The sequence below is a fragment of the Tauraco erythrolophus genome, chromosome 7 (genome assembly GCF_009769465.1).
Source record: "Tauraco erythrolophus isolate bTauEry1 chromosome 7, bTauEry1.pri, whole genome shotgun sequence".
Taxonomy (NCBI): Eukaryota; Metazoa; Chordata; class Aves; order Musophagiformes; family Musophagidae; genus Tauraco; species Tauraco erythrolophus.
Genome location: NC_141471.1, coordinates 52,643,863 through 52,662,781, shown reverse-complemented (window position 1 = coordinate 52,662,781; position 18,919 = coordinate 52,643,863). Strand labels below are relative to the sequence as shown.

Below are 18,919 nucleotides of genomic sequence, written 5' to 3'. Positions count from 1 at the left end.
AACTTCTATTTAGCAACTGAAGATGACGCCTGTGATGTGTGAATACAACGCGAAGACACTCAGTGCCTTTCTGTCACGACTTCTGGATAGTGATAATTACAGACTCCACTTCTGTGTTCAGTCTGTCCTTTTTTTTTCAGTCTTCCAAGGGATTAGTTAACTTTTATTTTTTATAAATAGGATTAATATATAAAATCTTTTAAGTGCAATAAACACAGAAAAATATAAAACGTTTCAAGCCTGTGGTGCTCTCCCAGCATTTCGCCCATTTTGTGTATCACCAGATAAAGGTGCAGGAAACGCAAAGGGAAGCTTCCAAGCAGACTTGTGAATCAGAGGACCGCCTATTTTTGTGAGCTATGAGAGCAGCCATCACACCTGACGTACGCTGAGAGCTTTTGTTCGTATACAGAGAAAACAAAGGACATACAAGTTCGCTACTCTTTCACATGGGAAAATTGCACAGAAAGAGAAAGCTGCCGACTTCCAGGGCACAGTGCATTTTTCTCAGACTGACATTCACATGGCGTCTCCAAACTGCTTTTTTATGAGACTAAACACCAGGATTAAACGCTTAAAATGATCTGTTGATACTGGGGACAAAACTGTAAAACCACAGCCACACTTTACTACAAGCATTGGACTGTAGTACAAGGACAGTTTGAATGGTATTTCCCCCCTCCCCCCTAAATACACACACACTTCAAACAAGAAAGCAGTCCAACAGTTTTCTAAGACACAAGAACAGGACATGAGTTTAGTCGTTCAGAACAAGCTATTTGTCTCCATCAGGGTCGTAACAGCCATCTTGCACCAGAAATCAGCTCAGAATTTTTTTTTCCTTATTCCTGTTAGTATCCAAGGAACTCCCACTTCCCTATGGTTTCTGACTGTATTTCCTGTCAAACATTGCACTTTCTTATTCCTTAGTGTTGCTGTGGCAGTCTAAATGTCTTTTTCTTCTTGTAGTTGCAGTTTTCTCGCTGTTTCCCTGAACATCTGCAAGACAGCCCATCTGGGTTGACACAGTGTGAGATGAGGCAGACAGGCATTGCCAACAAAGGGCTCCTACTGCAGCAAGCGGGCTGTTGAAATCAGATGTTTTCTAAGACATCTATGGGGACAAAACCTTTCTTCTTCCCGCTGTATACTTTGATAAAGCCATCGTGTTCCTTTTCAGAAGTCACACAAATCTGAATGCAAAGAAAACATGAAAATAATAAACTCTTTGCCATGATCAAGCAACAAATCATTCCAGGCTATTTATCAGCTGAGTTAGACATCCTGCTAGTTACTTCTATAAGTAGAACGATCCCTTTCAGAGTCTCACTGCTTTGATAAGAAACTCAAACTCACCTATTTAGAGTTACCTTTCCCCCTGCCTCCCTGAAGTGCCACATATACATGCGAGACATTAAAATCATTAAGAACTTTGTGGTGGATCAAAGATTTTGAAACCTGAATTATGACTTCAGTCTATTGTAACGATTGTGATTTAGTTGTCTGTGTATGAGAGGATTGGGTATTTCAGATCATGAGCTAGCTGGCTCCCTCAACAGTTGGTGGAAAGTAATCACAATGCCAAGGTGGCTCACTTGTAGCAGCTGATCTGAATGCAAGCAAATTCTCTTTTGCATGTTTAAGGAGCCCATGTACTTCTCAGATGGGTAGTGGTTTACGTTATTTACTCAACTCTTGCATCTACAGGTGCCTGTGCCTGTTGTGGATACCAAAGTCTTTGATCTGAACCCAGATCTGTGAGTGTGTTTGCATAACACCTACTCCAAGTGGAGGCAATTATGGTGAAACCGTATGGTCTTCACAATAGTACAAATATTACAGCATGGTAAAAGTTTACATTTCCTGAAGATCTTTGTGATCTCAAGCCTTTCCATTTTAGGGCTCATCCTGAAATACTTTTGGTAACGGCTGAGCCATTTGAAAGCCTAGTGGCACAGGTACTTTAGACAGGGCACTTGAGCACAGAGCTGCATGAAATAAAGAATTGGTTTCAAACATCTGTGCCAAGGAGCTATGTATTTCCTACTAATCAAATAAAGTGAAAAAATAGCTGTAAAACTGAGGGTCCTATTGAGACCATCTCACCACTTTCTCATGATGTCAGTGTCAAGTATTTAAAGCCCTCTGTCTGGACTAACAAGGGCTCTGTCTCCCAGGTATTTACAGTGTTTGCAATAATTCAGAGGGTATGAAATAATGAAAAAATTGGCTTGGCAATGTTCCATGCATTTCAACATGACTGTTATGGATTGTATGATGACACCTAAATATCACATCCAAGTTCTGGGCCAGCTTGTCCTCCTGTCATTACATACATAAAATTTACTAGTAACACCGATGCTGCCAGAGGGAAATGAAAGGTCATAAAAAGGAGATGAAACTGCTTCGTATTTGCCACCTCCAGTACTTTGAAATGGTCAGGTGCATCCCTGTACCAGCAAACAAAGATTTGGAAAGCAAATGGACTCATTAATTTTCTTACTCAAGCTACCCACTTAACACTAACTGAATTGGATCCCTGGGGAAGAATGACTGAGCATGCCAACAGAGCTGACATGCAATTAAAAAAAAAAAGTATTGTTGTTCGGGTGAAATCACACAGAAAGCATGGGAGAGGTATGGAATTGATGCTGTTTAGTTTAGGTATTGTTGCAAAAGAGCCAAGTCCATTTGTGTCATGAATCTCTGGTACAGCAGCTGCTCCCTCTCCAGCCACATCACCGTTTGAAGCAGAAAGGTGTAAAGCACACGTACACAGACAGGTGTTTCTGATCACTGCTAAAAGTTGATCTGTGTCTCTAAGAAAGACTATGAAAACTTCAATGATGAGAGAAAAAGTGACGAAGAAGCACCAGACTGAGGATAGCTGAGCACGGCAGTATCCAAGAGTAGGAAAGAGCATCTTGATTGAAAGATGCCCCTTCTCGGTTGATCCCTGCTGCTGTGTGGGAAATGAGCCTTTGCAGCTTCTCTATAAATAGACCTGGCTGGTTAAAAGGAATGCCTGCCTCCATTACCGTGCTTTCCTCCTAACTAAAGGTGTCTGCAAGACCTCTAGCTTTTTGCATGGGCCAAAGAAACCCCCAAAAGTAGTCAGATCTCCAGAAGGGACCTGAAGCAGGTCTGCACTGCTCACTAGCCATGCTGCATTTCTTGCTTAACCTTTGGTGCTGTGCAGAACATATTGGGAGAACAGAGTGCTTTTCCCCGATGTCTTGTACTGTCAGCAGAATGATTTGTGGACAAAATAAAAATACTGAACTCTATGAACGCTGGCTTTCTTTATCTTTGGAGTGAAAAAGGATGGCAGATCTGGTCTTTTTTTAGAGTTTTTTTTTCAGTTCTGCTGCTGGTTTGAGTGCTCCTTGATATCAGCGAGAGTGCTCTGCTACAGCAATAGCTTTAGATCTTCACTGGGCATGAGACATACAAGGCCTTTCTGTAAGAACTTCTCTGACTCTGCATACTAATACATGGGTCTGAATTCACCCAAATTCCAGCTGAAATTCTCTCACACTAATACACTACGCCTTGCATGCACCAGTCCCTGTCTGGCAGTTTTTTTCCCCACTCCTTCCAAAGGAAGGGGATGTGTTGGGGGCAGAGTGAGCTTGGTCACAATATGCCACACTTTCCTAATCCTATGTGACTCAGGAGACCTCCTGGGGCTGTGACAGCTGCTAGAGTTTTGCAAAGACCTGAAGCTGCTCCAAATTCTGCAGTTTCAGAAGAGAGGAAACACAACACCATCTTTGGCCACTTTTGTCCTCATTCCATTTTGTGAGTGCTGCCAAGTATTTCACCCACAAGTTGTAGCTTTGGGATTTTGCTCCTGACTTTCTTAGGTGAGTGTAAATCAAGAGTAAGCCCAGGTAAGTGCATGGTGGTATTCAGAGTTTTGGATTTCACCTGATGAATCAGCTGTTGCTGAGGACTAGCCCTGGTGACAGACAGCAAACATGATTGCTGTGAAGGCACGAGGTCCCATAGCTACTACCAGGTGCTCACGGTTTGCTGTATCAAATTGGAAACTGCTGAAAAAGGCAGCTACTTCAGCTGGCATTTTTTGGGGGGAAGGCTGCTGGTCTGACAAAGTGAGCCACTGAGCAGTCACTCCCCAGTGAATTTGGTAGCAAAACAAATGGAGATAAACAGTTGGGGTTTTATCCTGCACTCTGGCTCAAGAGGTTAGTAGTGGAGTAAGCCACAGGGTAAGAAACCACATCTCAGGCTATTTCTCAGTCATCAAGTTACCTTCAGAATCAGATGAAAGTGGGATCTAGTATTATAAAGTCACTTCTCTGTTCTTTCATCTCATTTGTTTTAAAAAATCAAAATAACACTAAAAAGAAAGCAACTGTTTGGATCGTGACTGTTGTCTGAACTTGTCAACATCTGCCTTCAGGATTTTTTATTCATCAGTCAACCCCAAGCAGATGGGGAGATGAGCAATTAAGAGATGATCCTTTAAGCTGCACGGTCATTAGTACTCTCCTGTTCTTCTAAGTCCTATGTTTTAAATTTGGGCTCAAATGGTAAATTGTCTTTGTCCAGGAGTAACTTTGAACTTGCTCTAATTTTCTGCAACTGTCTTTAGTTTATCTTTGCTCTCCCATATATTTAACCCATCTGTCAGTCACAGACCAGTCCTGATGAAGTAGAAATTTGGTTATGAGAAAGTACAGTTTCAAGAGCTGTCCTGGAGCCTGCAGACAGTGCCAGCTCGAGAGGTTTGAAAGCTCAAGTTTTCTGTTTGTCTGTAAGAATGAAAGGACAGAGACACTGAGTTTCTACATCTGCTGCTGCCTGTGCAGTGAAGTTCTTGCCTACATGAGCTTTGTAGATGAAAAGTAAGTAGTTCAGTTCTCATACCCATTCAACTATAGTGCAAATGATGATGACAGGTTTTATATCAGCTGTTTCATTAGCTTTTGGACTAGGAACACCAGCTTATTTTACCTACAGCACTTATTTAGGGTTTTAAAGATGACCTAGACTAAACTGGATGCATAATGGGCTGTGCTATGTACTGGACTCTTGCAAAACTTGTATGTCATTCAGTATGTATGAATGAATGGGGACACCCATCCTTGTTCAGCAAGACTGACATCGATGACAATCAGAGATAGCTGGAAAAAGACCCTTTTCCCTTTAAGCCTAGCTGTGAAGTGCAGCAGTTACAGCTGGGGAGCACATAAGAATTGCAACATCACTTTCTGAGCTGGGTTTGTGTTTTAAGTGACTCAGTCTGAATGCATAATTCACGGTAATGCAAACTGATTTTCAAAGGCAGCTGAGTCATGCTTTTAGAAGTTCAGCTCCTTTTAGAGTATCCCAGGATGAAAAATGTGAGGACACAAAGTAATTTCTAGGCAGTGAAGTAAAAAGCCAGGTAGCAACAAAGCATCCAGACTAATCAGAAGAAGACTTCAGATAGGTGAATCCCCTGGAGCTGGAGACCTGGACTGCAATCCTGCCTTCTTAAGCCTAACCTCATGGATTTGTTTAAGCCCATTGCCAGACTCTTCTGGGGTGATTGGGTCAGATCAGCACGCAGCTGCTAATGTACACAGGCCTAAAAGCCACTCTTTTTGAAATTTATGTGACTGCGTGTTGGGGGTAGGAAGGAAGTTTGTCCTCTGACCTGTGGTGCCATGGTGACAGCAAGGCTGACAGCTCTGGTTTGGAGGTTGTGGCCATCACAACAGTAGTGGCCCGTTTGCAGTCATCACGGAAGCTGGCTGGGAGATGCTTTCAGTAACAGGGCTAGTTTACATCAGTGGCATTTATAAAACACTTCCACTGCAAAATGGATCTGTTACACTGACCTTTATGTAAACTCACGGTCCACATTTGGATGAGGCAGAGAATTTCTGCTTGCCAGTCTTGTTGTAAATGTCATGGTTTGGGGTCATTTCTATTGCACAAGATCACTTGTGCAATTTAAAATCAATTGTGTTATTTAATTACAAAAAGCCCAATTCCACAGTGGTTTGTATTAGTGTGACTGTAGGCATCAGAGAGGCTGCCAGTGAAGAGTGTGAGTAGGTTTCTTTTAAAGAGGTTATTTCTTTTGTTTAAGTAGGATGTAATAAGAGGAGTAAAAACAGACATTCAAACAAAAGATTATTATGACTTCTTTAAAAATAAGGATGATCAAAAACGTTAGAGGCATTTTAAGTGATGCATTTCCAAGCGTTGATGATCTGTTAGATACATCTTTTCAAAATCGTGACATTTTCTTTTGTGAAAAAGGTCAAATCAGAGCATGCAGTCGTGCAAAGAAGCATTTGTATAATATGTGATAATGAACTCGGGTAGGCTAGAGCAGAAGTTACAGGCTGGAGAAAACTTTATATATCCAAGTACAATCAATCAGAGTTGGAAATTATGCAGCCAGTATTGTGTGTGAGACAGCTTAAAAGGGTAGAAAGCCACAGAAATTGGCTGTTTCTGGTTTCCCTGTAAATAATCTTGCTTTACTGATGTCAGGGGCTAATTCTGCCTCCCTTCTACAGATTCCTGATTGAGCCCTGTGGTGCCCAGTCGTCTTCTGAATTTTTTTCAGGACACTCAAATCTGTCAGTGAACACTAAGCTCCAAGATGTTGATGTCTCTGAAGCAGTATACCACTTCTCCCCGAGGCTGGGTTTCATATTTCATAATGAAATTTTCAGGGGGGTCTTTTGTGAAGACTAGCTCCTGCATATTGCTCAAGATAGGTGATCAAATTGTGTTGATTTTCCTTAAGGCCTCGCCTTGAGTATTAGCTTTGCCATAACGGTTTGCATCAAGCTGATGTTATTCCCAGGACATGAAACTCACAAGTGATTCCAGAGAAAGCCTTCACCCACTGTGCTTCAAACTTTGAAAATATCTCTGCTTGCCTGAAACAGCTTTTCTTAAGGTATTCCTGTGGCTTTGTGATGGGAATGCACTACTTTTTGCCTTACAAGAATAGACTCTCTACCTGGAAACATTCATATAAGGCACAAAGAGGATAGAGACCTGCAGTATAAACTGTGGATAGTATCAAGCAATATACTGAAAATTCATATTACTATCACTGGATAAGTGTTCCTGTTGGCATATCGTTCTTGCCTTCATTGTCAGAATGGTTCTGAACTCGTTAGACCCTGCTGAATTTGACTCAGTGAATTAACAGTATAAAATGGAGACAATTCACTGTACTATAGTCACAGGAATTTATTAGACTGGTTAAAGAGTTTTTCTAGCTGAAGTGAGATTTGACAGGAACTGGTAGCAATGAATAATCTCTCCTTCTTGCTAATCTGGAACAAGTCAGAGCTTTGCAAGTGCTCACAGCACTCTGGACACTGTGCCTAGAGACAGCTAAAATGGCTGGTTACATCCCACAGAAATCACCAAATAGAACAGAACAGAACAAAACTAAACAGAAAAAAAAAAAGAAAGAAAATAATTCTGCCAAACTTTTCCCAGCAGTCCCATTTGGATGACTTTTTTTTTTTTCTTCTTTTTATGTCTTCCCTATTGCACCCCTCTCTCTGCTTCACACGGAAAACAACAGGGAAATAAGGGACAGAAAATAGAAGGAATGGCTGAAGAAAGAAGAAAAAATATTGACTTTGGACATATAAACTAAAATTTTAAACTAAAAAATTCCCAATAACAATTAAAATGTTTTTCATAATAAGAGTTGTTCCACAGTGAAGGCAAAGGTGTTCTGCTAAAAAAAAAAAAAAAAAGAAATTAAAAATTGTGCTATTCAGCCAGTGATCTCCATGGCGGGTACATGTGCCGTGGGAGACTGGGCTCGGGAGTCTTTGTGCTCCTGATCCCATGCTGCTGCTGCACGTTGGCCCTGTGCAGGCTGCCAGCTCTCACTGGGGCTGGTATGGGGGGCTCAAACCCTGTACGGAGGAACAGTGGGAAGCAGATGAGTGTCTGTGACCTTGCTGTGACTGGACATTACTCAGACTGGAAGTTACTCAAAATAGCCTTGAAGCCACTTGAATGTCCCGTTTTTGCATAATTTGTGAGAGGATGGAGTGGGATCTATTGGCTCCACTTCTTTCCTCTCATGTTTTTGCATTCCTGTGTTTGTTCAGTCTGATCTCTGACCCCTGTTTTACACCAAATATTTATTTCTTTTGTCCTCTGAAGCCTCTCCCATGTGGAGTGAGGACTCGACAGCATTCACATTCAACCTCACAATTTGCGTGGGTTTGAGATAGGGCTGAAAAAGTTTGCTAAAATAAGAGGAAGGATGAATTCAGGATGAACAGACAGGATGAATTCATCTCTACCTCCTGCCCTACCAGAAACGATGATGAGCTCCTGATGGTGAGCACCCCTGTGAGCCTATTATGAAATAGGGACAATAGGAAATCCTTGTGTTTAGATGAAGCTGCCAGAAACTGGAAACTTGGAAACTGTGGTTTTGTGAGAAATGAGACAAGAAACTGGGCCCTCACTGTTTGCTGCAGCAGCTGCTCTAACAGAGAGGATCTGATATGCTCACTGATGAGAAAGGACTCAGACCTTGACCTTATGGTGGCACGCCATGTTCCTACACTATCATTCCCCCAAGCTTTACCCTTGTGCCTTCCTTATACTACATAACAACGGGTGCAAAAACCTCCCATTATGCTTCTCTTTTCCCCTCTGTGTGCAGATATATAAACAATCAAAGGATTTGCTGGGTAAAAATGTTAAGTACCTTTTGTTTCTAACAACTTCAGGGCTACCCAACGTATGACGTGCACAGGGATAGTTAAAATATTCAGGTTACTGTATTGCTACAACTTCCTCTCAAAAGCTGTGTGTACACAAGGATTATTATCACTTGTATGTTTTGCTATGCCACAAGGCAGCAGCAGTAAAGGTACAAGTTAACCTTATCCACCAGTGGAGTGAAGCATTACAGAAGTTCTGCGTGGAAAAACCTATGGCCCTGAAGACCACCTCATCCTGACTTCTGCTTTACGTTACTAAAATCAGTAGTTGTCCAGGCATGGTAAGGCAAACAATTCCTGGTGATGTGACATCAGTTGCCAAAGGAAGAGAAATTCCTAATGAAATGGAAGAACACTAGGCTTCACAAGGTGCAGTGAGAAAAATCTAGCTTTCTATGTCATCCAGATGTCAGAGAACCCAGGCTGTACGTCACCCTTAGTCAGCCATCCTCCTATTCACATGAGCTTATGCCACAAACCTGACTGTCCCTTAATGTAGGTTTTGAGCCCTATCCTTCTCTCACTTACCTCAACAAGCATTTATACCCCAGAATCACCAGTCTTGACACTTGGATGTATTAAATGTCTGGTAAAAATTTAAAATCACATTTAAAGTCAGATCACTGGCACATCCCATAATGGCAGCCCTGGCTTTCACCTTGTGAACCCGTCCAAATGACATGAAGTAGAAGGAGCTGCTGAAAGTACAGCAGGATGAATGGACCCTGTGAGTCCTCCCTTGGTGTACTTGAACTGACAGTAGCACTTCTAATTTAGAATAAATTACAGCCTGTAGAGAGGTTGTTGAAGTGGTGACACAAGGAGTTAATGACTAAAGATACTTTGCAACTGGTGAATAAGAGTTAAATTTAAGATTTACATGTTTGCTTGTTGCTGTCTTAACTCTGCTCCTGCTCAAGCCAAAACAATGAACTGTATTTAGATCTTTAGGCAAGGCAAGGTCTGGGGAGGGAGCTACTGTCTTTTATTAGATTTGCTCTAACAGTGAAGAGAAAACCAAACCATTTTTCAGGCACACAAGATCTACCTCTAAGAATGTATGCTCTTCAAGCTGTCCCTCTGAAGTCAGTGGGAGAGTGAATAACATGTAAAGTATCTTTATGAATGGCAGAGGGTATGCATATGCACAAGACCAACACTGCTCTTAACTGGCTACTAGACATGAGTACCATACAAATAATAGACTTTGTAGTAAAATTGCAGTGAACAGCATCTGCCTGTGCTCATCATGCACAACTTTCCCTCTAGTCATTGGTCAGAATGGTGGATGCTCAAGTGCAGTGGGAATCAGGCACAAGAGAACTTACCTGGTTCTCTTTCAGAGTTATCTGTCCCTGTTCCTTGCAGCCAATGAATGTCCTGATACACCTGTATATCTTCTCATCGTGTTGCACTCTTTGAACAAAGTTAGCAGGAAAAAATCCAGTTCTGTCATCAATTTTCCCCTGTTGAGAAAATATATTGATAGAAGAAGGTCATTAACATTAGTTCAGTATTGAGAATAACATACATTTCCCTTAGGAAAAAAAATAGATAAATATAAAATAATTAGCATATACCTTCCACCAGTCTTCATTGGAGTCTTCCAGAAGAGTGATCATATCCCCTGGCCTGTAATTAGAAGAAGAAAAGTAGATTAAGATTACTCTTAATTGTTTTGCTGCACCAGCTTCCACAATTGCCTTCTAATAAGAAGGTAGTCCTTCCCTGGTCATCTTATCTGAGCATTCACTGCTGGTAGACTCAATGAGGCAGCAAAGTTTTTTTAAAATCATACGTGATAATGTAGAGAGTGTCTGTATATTGGGGCTAGATCTTTATTTTAAGACAACATCTGTGAACTGGATTTTTTGCTTGCTGTTTAATAAGAAACTTTTAAAAATACAGTTCCTATTTGTTACAGGCATTATCTTGTTACTTCAGGACATTTCACTCTGTTGGGACACACCACTTTATCATCTGTATTTTCAAGCTGTGATTGCAGACGGAAGGCAACAGGAAAATAGTTCTATTTAACTGACAGAGGCAATTAGTCAGCAGGGATATAATTCTGCCCAGGAATGTCTTTTTGATTTGAATGGGACGTATTTACCTTTATAATGTGTGGTGCAGGGTTGTAATTGCTAAGTATCAGCATCCAGCTGACTAGTTCCAAAGCAGAGCTAGGAGAATAATTTGGCTGGAAATGTGTCCTGGTTTCAGCTGGGATAGAGTTAATTTTCTTCTTCTTTTGGCTGCCTGCCGGGTTAAAACCATGAAAAAATGCTAACAGCCAAATGTGCTGAGCTGATTTTGTGCAGGTAGTCGAACACTTATTTGACCTCCTTCCCTCCATTGGTGGCACTTTATCAACGTTATTATGTAATTATAATAGTGCTGTGTTGTAGAAAGTGGCAGCCCATTTCCAAATGGATTAACCTCGGAAAGCTCTGTCTGCTTGAGAAAAGCCATTTCTTTGATCTTAATAAAATTAATGTTTGGCCCCTAATTATTCAACTTTCCTTGCATTTCCTGTTAGGCTCACTGTATTGTTGAGTTACCAGCACAAGACCTTGCAAACTCATCTGGAGAACGTGATGGATAATGGGTCCAATTTAACAGGCTCTGCCAGAGCGTGCATAGAAGCTGTGGACCTGTCTAGGATGCAGCTGGAGGTGGGGTGCAGCTGGGCCTCTTTAGTCCACTTGCCCAATGGTTATCATTGCTGCTGAAAATTGGAGAAACAGGTATTTAGTCTTTCAGCATGATCTGAACCAGTTTTTCAGCTTTTACTGAAAGGCACTTTCAACAGGGCAACAGGGTAGGGTTTCCCTGAAGCCCTCCTCAGGAAGTTGTTCTAATGTGCTTGGAATAATTAAATATTGCTGAGGTGAGAAAGGAAGCTAGAGAAAAAGGACAACTTGGTATCCCAGTGGTAAAAGACTTCTTCCATAGGAAAGGACATTTGAGTCCCTTATTACAGATAATATTTAGTATAAAACACCTGAAAAGGTTTTGAGGGAGCCCATCTTGCCACTCTAAAGTGAACAGCCTGTAACATGGTTGGAGCCCTTACACTGCAAGGAAGAACAATTTCAACAAGAAGGATTTAGAGAGCCTCATCCTCCAAATATCCTATGGCCAGGTTGTTAGAAAAATAACTCTGAAAATGCACATATATTTGGCTGACAGAGAAAGATGGCAACTGAACCTGAAGTCTCTTCATGTCAGTGGTGTGAGCACTGAGATTTTTAGATGCAAGACCTGCAGATTTTGCTTTCTGATATTTTTTAGCACAAGGCTAACATGGATGTCTCTAATCTCCAGAATAGAAGTCCCAACTGGACCTGTGTTACTCTTGCTTCCTAGACTTAATGTTGCTAATCCCTGAAAGGGAGAAACTTGCTTGGTGTTTACTGCTGGTTGCAATCACTTTCAGATCTCAGATCTCATCTTTTTCTCCTGTACATCACAATCCTGGATAAGCTGTCTGCTCTGCATCAGTGTTCTAAATTTCTCTAGGTGGCAAGATAGGTGCTCATCAGCCACAAAGTGGCCAGACAAGCACTGATGATCACTGTAGATCCCTTCCAAATGTTCTGTTCTGTTCTATTCTATTACTTGCAGTGTCTGAAACCTGGGGTTGCCTGCCTCCTGGACTCTCTACTTATAGTAAAATAAGGCCATCTCTTAGAAGTGTATTACTGGAATGTCCTACTTGACTTATGCCAGAGCTTTGGGAAATCTGACTGGCTGCTCCTGCTGTTGAGGAAGAGATCAAGGTTGTGGTGAATACTAATTGCTGCTGAAATCAAGGCTGGCACTTCTCCGCTGCAGTAGTCTGCCACCCATTGCATACCCTCAGAGGTGAGCTGAGATCTCCAGAAGTCTTCCCTAACTCTAATTCCTAGCTCAGATTCTTTCCCTGCTCCTTGCCTTCATTATGTTAGGGCTGATAAGTGTTCAGCTGGTCCCTGACTTGGGTCCCAAGGACACCAAGTCTTGACAACATGACTATGCTGAACCCATTTCCAGCAACTCAACTATGTTAAAGAAAAATTCATGCAACTGAGCTGAATCCTGCCTGGCTCTGCAGTGACCAAACAACATTACTAGCTATTTGGCATCCTTTATGAAACAGCCTTAACCTATATATTACTGAATTTCTGGCCATGGGTCAAACAATGCTGCTGTAGCTGAGTAACACTAGTCTAAAATGTGGCTGGTGTCTCTGGAAAGAGGTTGTTAGTCATGACAGTCCAGGTTGCAGACCGCAGGTTGCTTTTTCCCCTAATATGAGAGAGAGTTGAATTTTGGAGAATGAGGTGTTTTCTGGATTGCCATATCTCGATGAGGATGGTAGTTCAGTGCAGGCTTGTCTGAGCGGTGTTACTCTTCATAGAACAAATGCACAAGCTGGAACACGTTCCTGAAGGAGCAGGATGGAAAGTGGAATCCCTCAAGCAGAATAGCTGGCAAGTTGCACTAAAGGTCACCATACCCTGTGGTTATTTCCTGAAGAGCTGACATTCCTAAAATAATGATGAGGAAATGTCAGCAAAGCAGAATCAGAGGGAAGCTTATAATTTCTGCCTTACATCCCACCCCTTAGTTCCAGGGTGATGAGAAGGCACAGCTGGGAACAGGAAAAAGGCTTTCAGTAAAGGAGATGTTGGTGAGAGGGGCATTTCTCTGGCAATTCTCTAAATTCTGTGGCATGTGCATGATTATTTTGATATAGGGCATGCCTTGAAGAGAGCTGACACATTTCACTACAAGAGCTCTAGCAAGACCATACAAAATGTGAGTAGCATGAGCTAAACTAATTGTACTAAAAGAAGAGATGTCCTTTTACTTCAGTGGGCTTGGATTAGACCTTGCAGTGCTAGCAACTGATGCAGAACGTAGAAAGGAAGTGTTAAAAATTTTATTTATAATGTTATTTTGCAAAGATTGGAATTCATCTTTCTCGTGTAAAAACACTGTCGTTCAGCAGCTGGACATTGTTCTCTTTTCTTAAGCATAATCTGAAAGTGAGGGAACATCAAACAGGACTGGTAAAATATTCAGCATTAGCATGAGAGCTGGTGAGGAATTCCATGTTGAAAAATCCTGGTTGAAGAAAAAAAGCAACTGAAAACTGAATATTTTCTAGCTGAAAGCCATCTAGCTCCTAAAGTGATGTGTTTTTGAAACTTTTTATCTATTGTGTTATTGCCAAAAAAGTTGGTCACCAGCTTTTTATCTATGAGAATATTTTTGTATCTGTAACTGGATACCTCTACAAAAAATGTTTAGTACAAATGTCAGAATGAACTGTCTCCTGAAGCCATACGAGCCTCAGTTCTCATGGGTCAAATCAACTAATAAATTATAAAAAATAATCAACTTTACCTCATCTCCAAGTCTTCATTTTCTTGTGGTACAAATTTGTACAAGGCAACGTAGGTGTTCATTTGTAACGTGCTTTTACAAAATGGTCCCTTCAAGAAAAAAGAGAAAGAGAAAATATAAATATCTGTCCTGTACAGGAATTTGGTTCACTTTGTTAGATATTGAGGAACCAGGGCCTGATCTTCCAAGAAATGAGCCAGAATCATCTCATTGATTTCACACTTTGGAGGACTAAGACTCAGACACACTGTGAGGCACTAAGGCAGCAACTATCTTCATTTAGAAATAAGATTATCCGAACCCCAAGATCAAATTTCAGGCTTCCAAAGAATACAACAGAAATCTGGACAAGTTGGTCTTTTGGATGAGATTTTGATTGAAAACGAGTTTGCCTTTTTCTCTCTGTTAATGTATGACTCTTACAAGCCCAGTAGTGTATTACTGGCATTATGTAAGGTGTCTGCTATACAGTCCTCATTAGGAATGGAGAATTGTACAGTGCACAGGTCCAAAAAACAGGATGGGATATTCACTTAAATGGAAAGATGCTTGCACTGGGCTTTCCACAAAGACTGACTACTCTCTCTCCTCCCTTTATCCACTGGTAATCTGGAGGAAAAGAAGCACCTAAACCAAACGCCAAACAATTTTACAAACCAAATCTGTGATTTCTATGTTACTGCAGTTCTATTGTAATGACACGGCCTCGCCACTGGATCTTTTGTGTTCACAATATCAATTTGTAATAAAAGGAAGAATATAAAAGGGACCATAACAGGTAAACCAAAGAGCCATCCAGTCCTGTATATTGCTTCCAACTGTGGGCAGTGGCCCAAAAGCGGTATATGAACATGACAGTCAGATATTGATGCTTCTCCAGAATAGTGTCTTGGCAGACCTCATTAAGGTCCTCAGCTATCCATAAAAAAAAGACTTTCATATAACTCCCCATTCCCATTGCATTCTCACAAAATTTATGCCCATACCGGGGAATGTATACTTTTTGGTTCTTCTCCAAAGTGTTCTGTGCCATTTTCGGAGTATGTAAACACTGAAATAAAGCAAACACATGACATTTTAGGAGTAGTTTAAGCCTCTTCAGGTCAACAAGATCACCTTTATTTTGTTGATCTCTTCCCTTTCATCCTTACTTTTTGATGCCTTGTGATGTCCTCTGAACCCTTCTACACTTCCAACAAAACCACATATACCACTGGCACATGGCACAAAACAATCTCTGTCTTGAAGAATTTACAATTGCAACAAATAAACCATTTTGATCAGATGAATATACACAAGTACAGCACTGAGAATAGAATCTAGGTCCCCTAGTTTCATTACTATTTAAAATCCAGCAGCATTTTCCTTACACTGAATGTTGTATTTCCATGTAAGACAGGCTGAGAGAGTTGGGGCTGTTCAGCCTGGAGAAGAGAAGGCTCCGGGGTGATCTTATAGCAGCTTTCCAGTACCTAAAGGGGGCCTACAGGAAAGCTGGAGAGGGACTTTTTACAAGGGCGTGTAGTGATAGGACAAGGGGCAATGGATTTAAACTGAAAGAGGGGAGATTTCGATTAGATATAAGGAAGAAATTTTTTACATTGAGAGTGGTGAGGTACTGGAACAGGTTGCCCAGAGAAGTTGTGGATTCCCCATCCCTGGAAGTGTTCAAGACCAGGTTAGATGAGGCTTTGGGCAACCTGGTGTAGTAGAGGATTTCTCTGCCCATGGCAGGGGGGTTGGAGCTAGATGATCTTTAAGGTCCCTTCCAACCCTAACCATTCTATGATTCTACGATTCTATGTTTAGGACGAGCAAGATTTCCATTTAAAAGTATCTGAAAAACCTGATGACCATAAATGAGTAATATTGCAGGAAGTTTGTATGTAAAAATCCTTTCTTTGACCCTCTATCTCTAAATGTTTGATAGCTGCCTTTGACCTCTCTCTCTAGTAGTCTCTGCTTGGGAGGCACTGGATATGCTGCCCCTCTCTCTGATTTTATAGGAGGTAGGTACCTGAATTGTTTTCAAATCGGGGTGGGTTTTCTGAGATGCAAAACTATATATGTGAAAATTTGCTTTTAAGTTACTAAATTAGAAACTGACAGAATAAGACAACAGCCATGGCACCTAACATACCTGATATCTAATCAGTTACCCTCTATCATAATTGCTTCATGAGCCGACTGATGCCTCAGTTATCTCCCTAGAAAAATCACAGTGGCTTTAATACATTGACTGAATTCCCCCTTCACGTTTTAAGAATTGCCTGATGTTTTTTGCTTCTGGATAAAGTCTGAATATTATTTTAATAAGTGGAGTCTTTGAGGGGCTTGAACCATCAGCATCTTCTCCCACCATTTACTTCCGCAGGTGTTTTGAGCAGAAGCTGGATTTTGTAATCTCTAACAATTCAGAAATCTCCAAAATTGTAATAAGTAGCAAGCTGATTGAGTGCATACTCTTTTTGTTTCTCTGTGATACAGTTACGTATGTTCAGGGGAAAGAAGGTGCCAGGCAACACCAAACTGCTGAATTTCTTTCCTCCTTTGTTCTTTCATTTGCTCACCCTTTCTTCTATTAACATGTATTTCTGTGACTATTCTACATGGTAAATTACAACCAAAGAGTCTTTGATGAAGTTTTCTGAAAGAAACAGTAAGGTCCCTTGATAGTAGAGAGTTGTACTTAGACATCGAAAAAAAACATAGTGTTCTTGTAACACAGGAAAGATAAGTAAAATGGCAGCCACAGCAGGCATGAGAAAGATTTTGTACAAAGTGACACACATCCACGAGCACACAAAAAGCACATGTTCTCTGATAAAACGAAAGAAAATATTGTAGTCATAAAGTCCAATGTGTGAATGTGAAGACAACATGTGAGCTAGTACCTGCACCATTTAACCTGAAAATGCCCCAAGTTGTCTCCAGGTGGTGTGACAGCAGTTGACCTGGGGGCCTCATTGTGCTCCTCACCAAGAGCTGTTGTAGAGGGACTCTGACCCTGCAAACTGTCATCAGTACCAGAGGGAAAACCTTAAAAATAAAATTAACTTCCTACGTCTTCTAGTATAGGAGTGTATTTATATCAGACATCTTTATAAAGGGATGTAAAATACTACTGTTAAAATCTGGCAGTGTTTAGGTCTTACTCAAATTACTATGCTTTGTTTTTTGTGTCCAGAGGAAAAGGAGGTAGGGTGGCAAACAGAAAAAGTTTGAGTAAGTTATCGGGTGAATAACAAGTTGTGTAACCAGAAGCATTTTGGACTTGCAGAAAGTCGTTCACCGGATGAAGTGGAAGTATTTCAGCAGCATGTTTGGAGCAATTTCTGCTTGGTGACAGAAAATAAAGCGAAGTTACTATTGTACAGCTTTGAGAACCATGGAGCTGACCCAGCAGGTGGGGAGGGAGCTGGACTGTATCCTTGTGTTTGTCGAGAAGTGCTCACCAAACCTGGGTTTGCAGGAAAAACACCCCATATTTGACTGGAGGGGAAAGTGCTCAAATCCCTGTTGATAACAGGCTCATATATGTCACTTAAAGTACATTTTGGCTTGCAGGATTTCTGTTATGGATGGTAATTCACAGCAGTGAAGGAGTATAACTGGCTTAGAGGAGGCTACAGGGCTGGAAATCAGGTATGCCATCTCACAGTTGTAAACTAGGAAGCTTTGCTTCATAGTGTATGTGTCAGGGCCTGAATGAAAGAATCTTCCCTTGAAGTTGTTGTTGCAAGAGTCTATAGGAGCCATTACATGGCCACACATGTTCTGGGTCCTTCCACTCTGCTGCAGGCTGTGTCTTTTCTGCTGTTTCCATTTAAGCAAAGAATCTCAAATGTACATTTTCCTAAAATCTTCTTTGCAGAAGAAAGTTTTTTAAAGCCAAAAAAAAAGAGAACTGGAATGGACCAGATTCATCAAGGATTTAATGTGGAACTGCCTGCTAAAGAGGCAGTGGACAACTAAGGAAAAGCAGTGGTGAATCACTCTGTAAAAACATTTTGAATTTACTTTGTTAAATTTTTAATCTCTGTTTAGTTCATGGTCTCTGGATATTACTAGGAGGCACTTGAATTTGAAGACCATAGAGGTATGTAGTTCACGTCTCCGCACAAGAGAAATCCATCTATTTTCATATTTGTTTGCCCTAGCAGCAACGGAAAAAAAAAAAAAAAAAAAGCGAGGATTTTTAAAGTCTGAAAAGGATTCTGCGATTTCCATAGTTTGTGCAAACAGTGCGGGCAGTTTATTAAAAGTCTACCAAGGGGAAATTTTTGGAGTAACTGATGCATAATTTATACCCTGAGCCTCTGAAGGATGGATTGTGAAAAAGCCAGTGCTGATCAAAGGAATCAGTAATGTGCCACGGAAGTTATTTGGATGTTTGACACATGCTGAGTTTTTAAACTAATCTCTTTGAGTAAGTTCCTTGAATGCCTCTCAGTGCATTCAGTGAATGCAGATCTCAGAGAAAAAAGTTTCTTTGGGGTTCAGAAATGAAACTACTGATGACAATGAAATAAAAAGTTCTCTGAAAACTCAGACAGGGCTAAATTAATCTCAGGTGGGCAGGATTAAACTATGTGAAGCAGGCAGAATTCTTTATCTTTAACCAGGTCAGGTCAACTTGCAATTGCAAGACAGAAAACCTAAAAAAATTTTCAGAAGAAAGAAGATAACATAGATGGGATGTTCACAAAATGAGAAGGAGGAAATGGCGGAACACAGTGAAGAAAAGTGATAAAAACAGGAGGGGAGGAAAGGAATGAGGAGTTAGC

General features: G+C 40.9%; 1 protein-coding gene across 2 annotated transcripts in view; it reads right to left on the bottom strand.

The window, feature by feature from the left end:
- Nucleotides 1–1,094: 1,094 nt before the first annotated feature.
- STAC (SH3 and cysteine rich domain) overlaps nucleotides 1,095–18,919 on the bottom strand; it is a 74,197-nt gene continuing 56,372 nt past the window's right edge. For both annotated transcript variants that reach the window (XM_009981422.1, XM_009981423.1), the window contains 5 exons: nucleotides 15,119–15,183; nucleotides 14,133–14,221; nucleotides 10,319–10,370; nucleotides 10,067–10,204; nucleotides 1,095–1,193 (listed from right to left, as the gene is read on the bottom strand). In XM_009981422.1, the coding sequence (XP_009979724.1) occupies nucleotides 1,095–1,193; nucleotides 10,067–10,204; nucleotides 10,319–10,370; nucleotides 14,133–14,221; nucleotides 15,119–15,183 (443 nt within the window). The remainder of the gene's footprint in view (nucleotides 1,194–10,066; nucleotides 10,205–10,318; nucleotides 10,371–14,132; nucleotides 14,222–15,118; nucleotides 15,184–18,919) is intronic.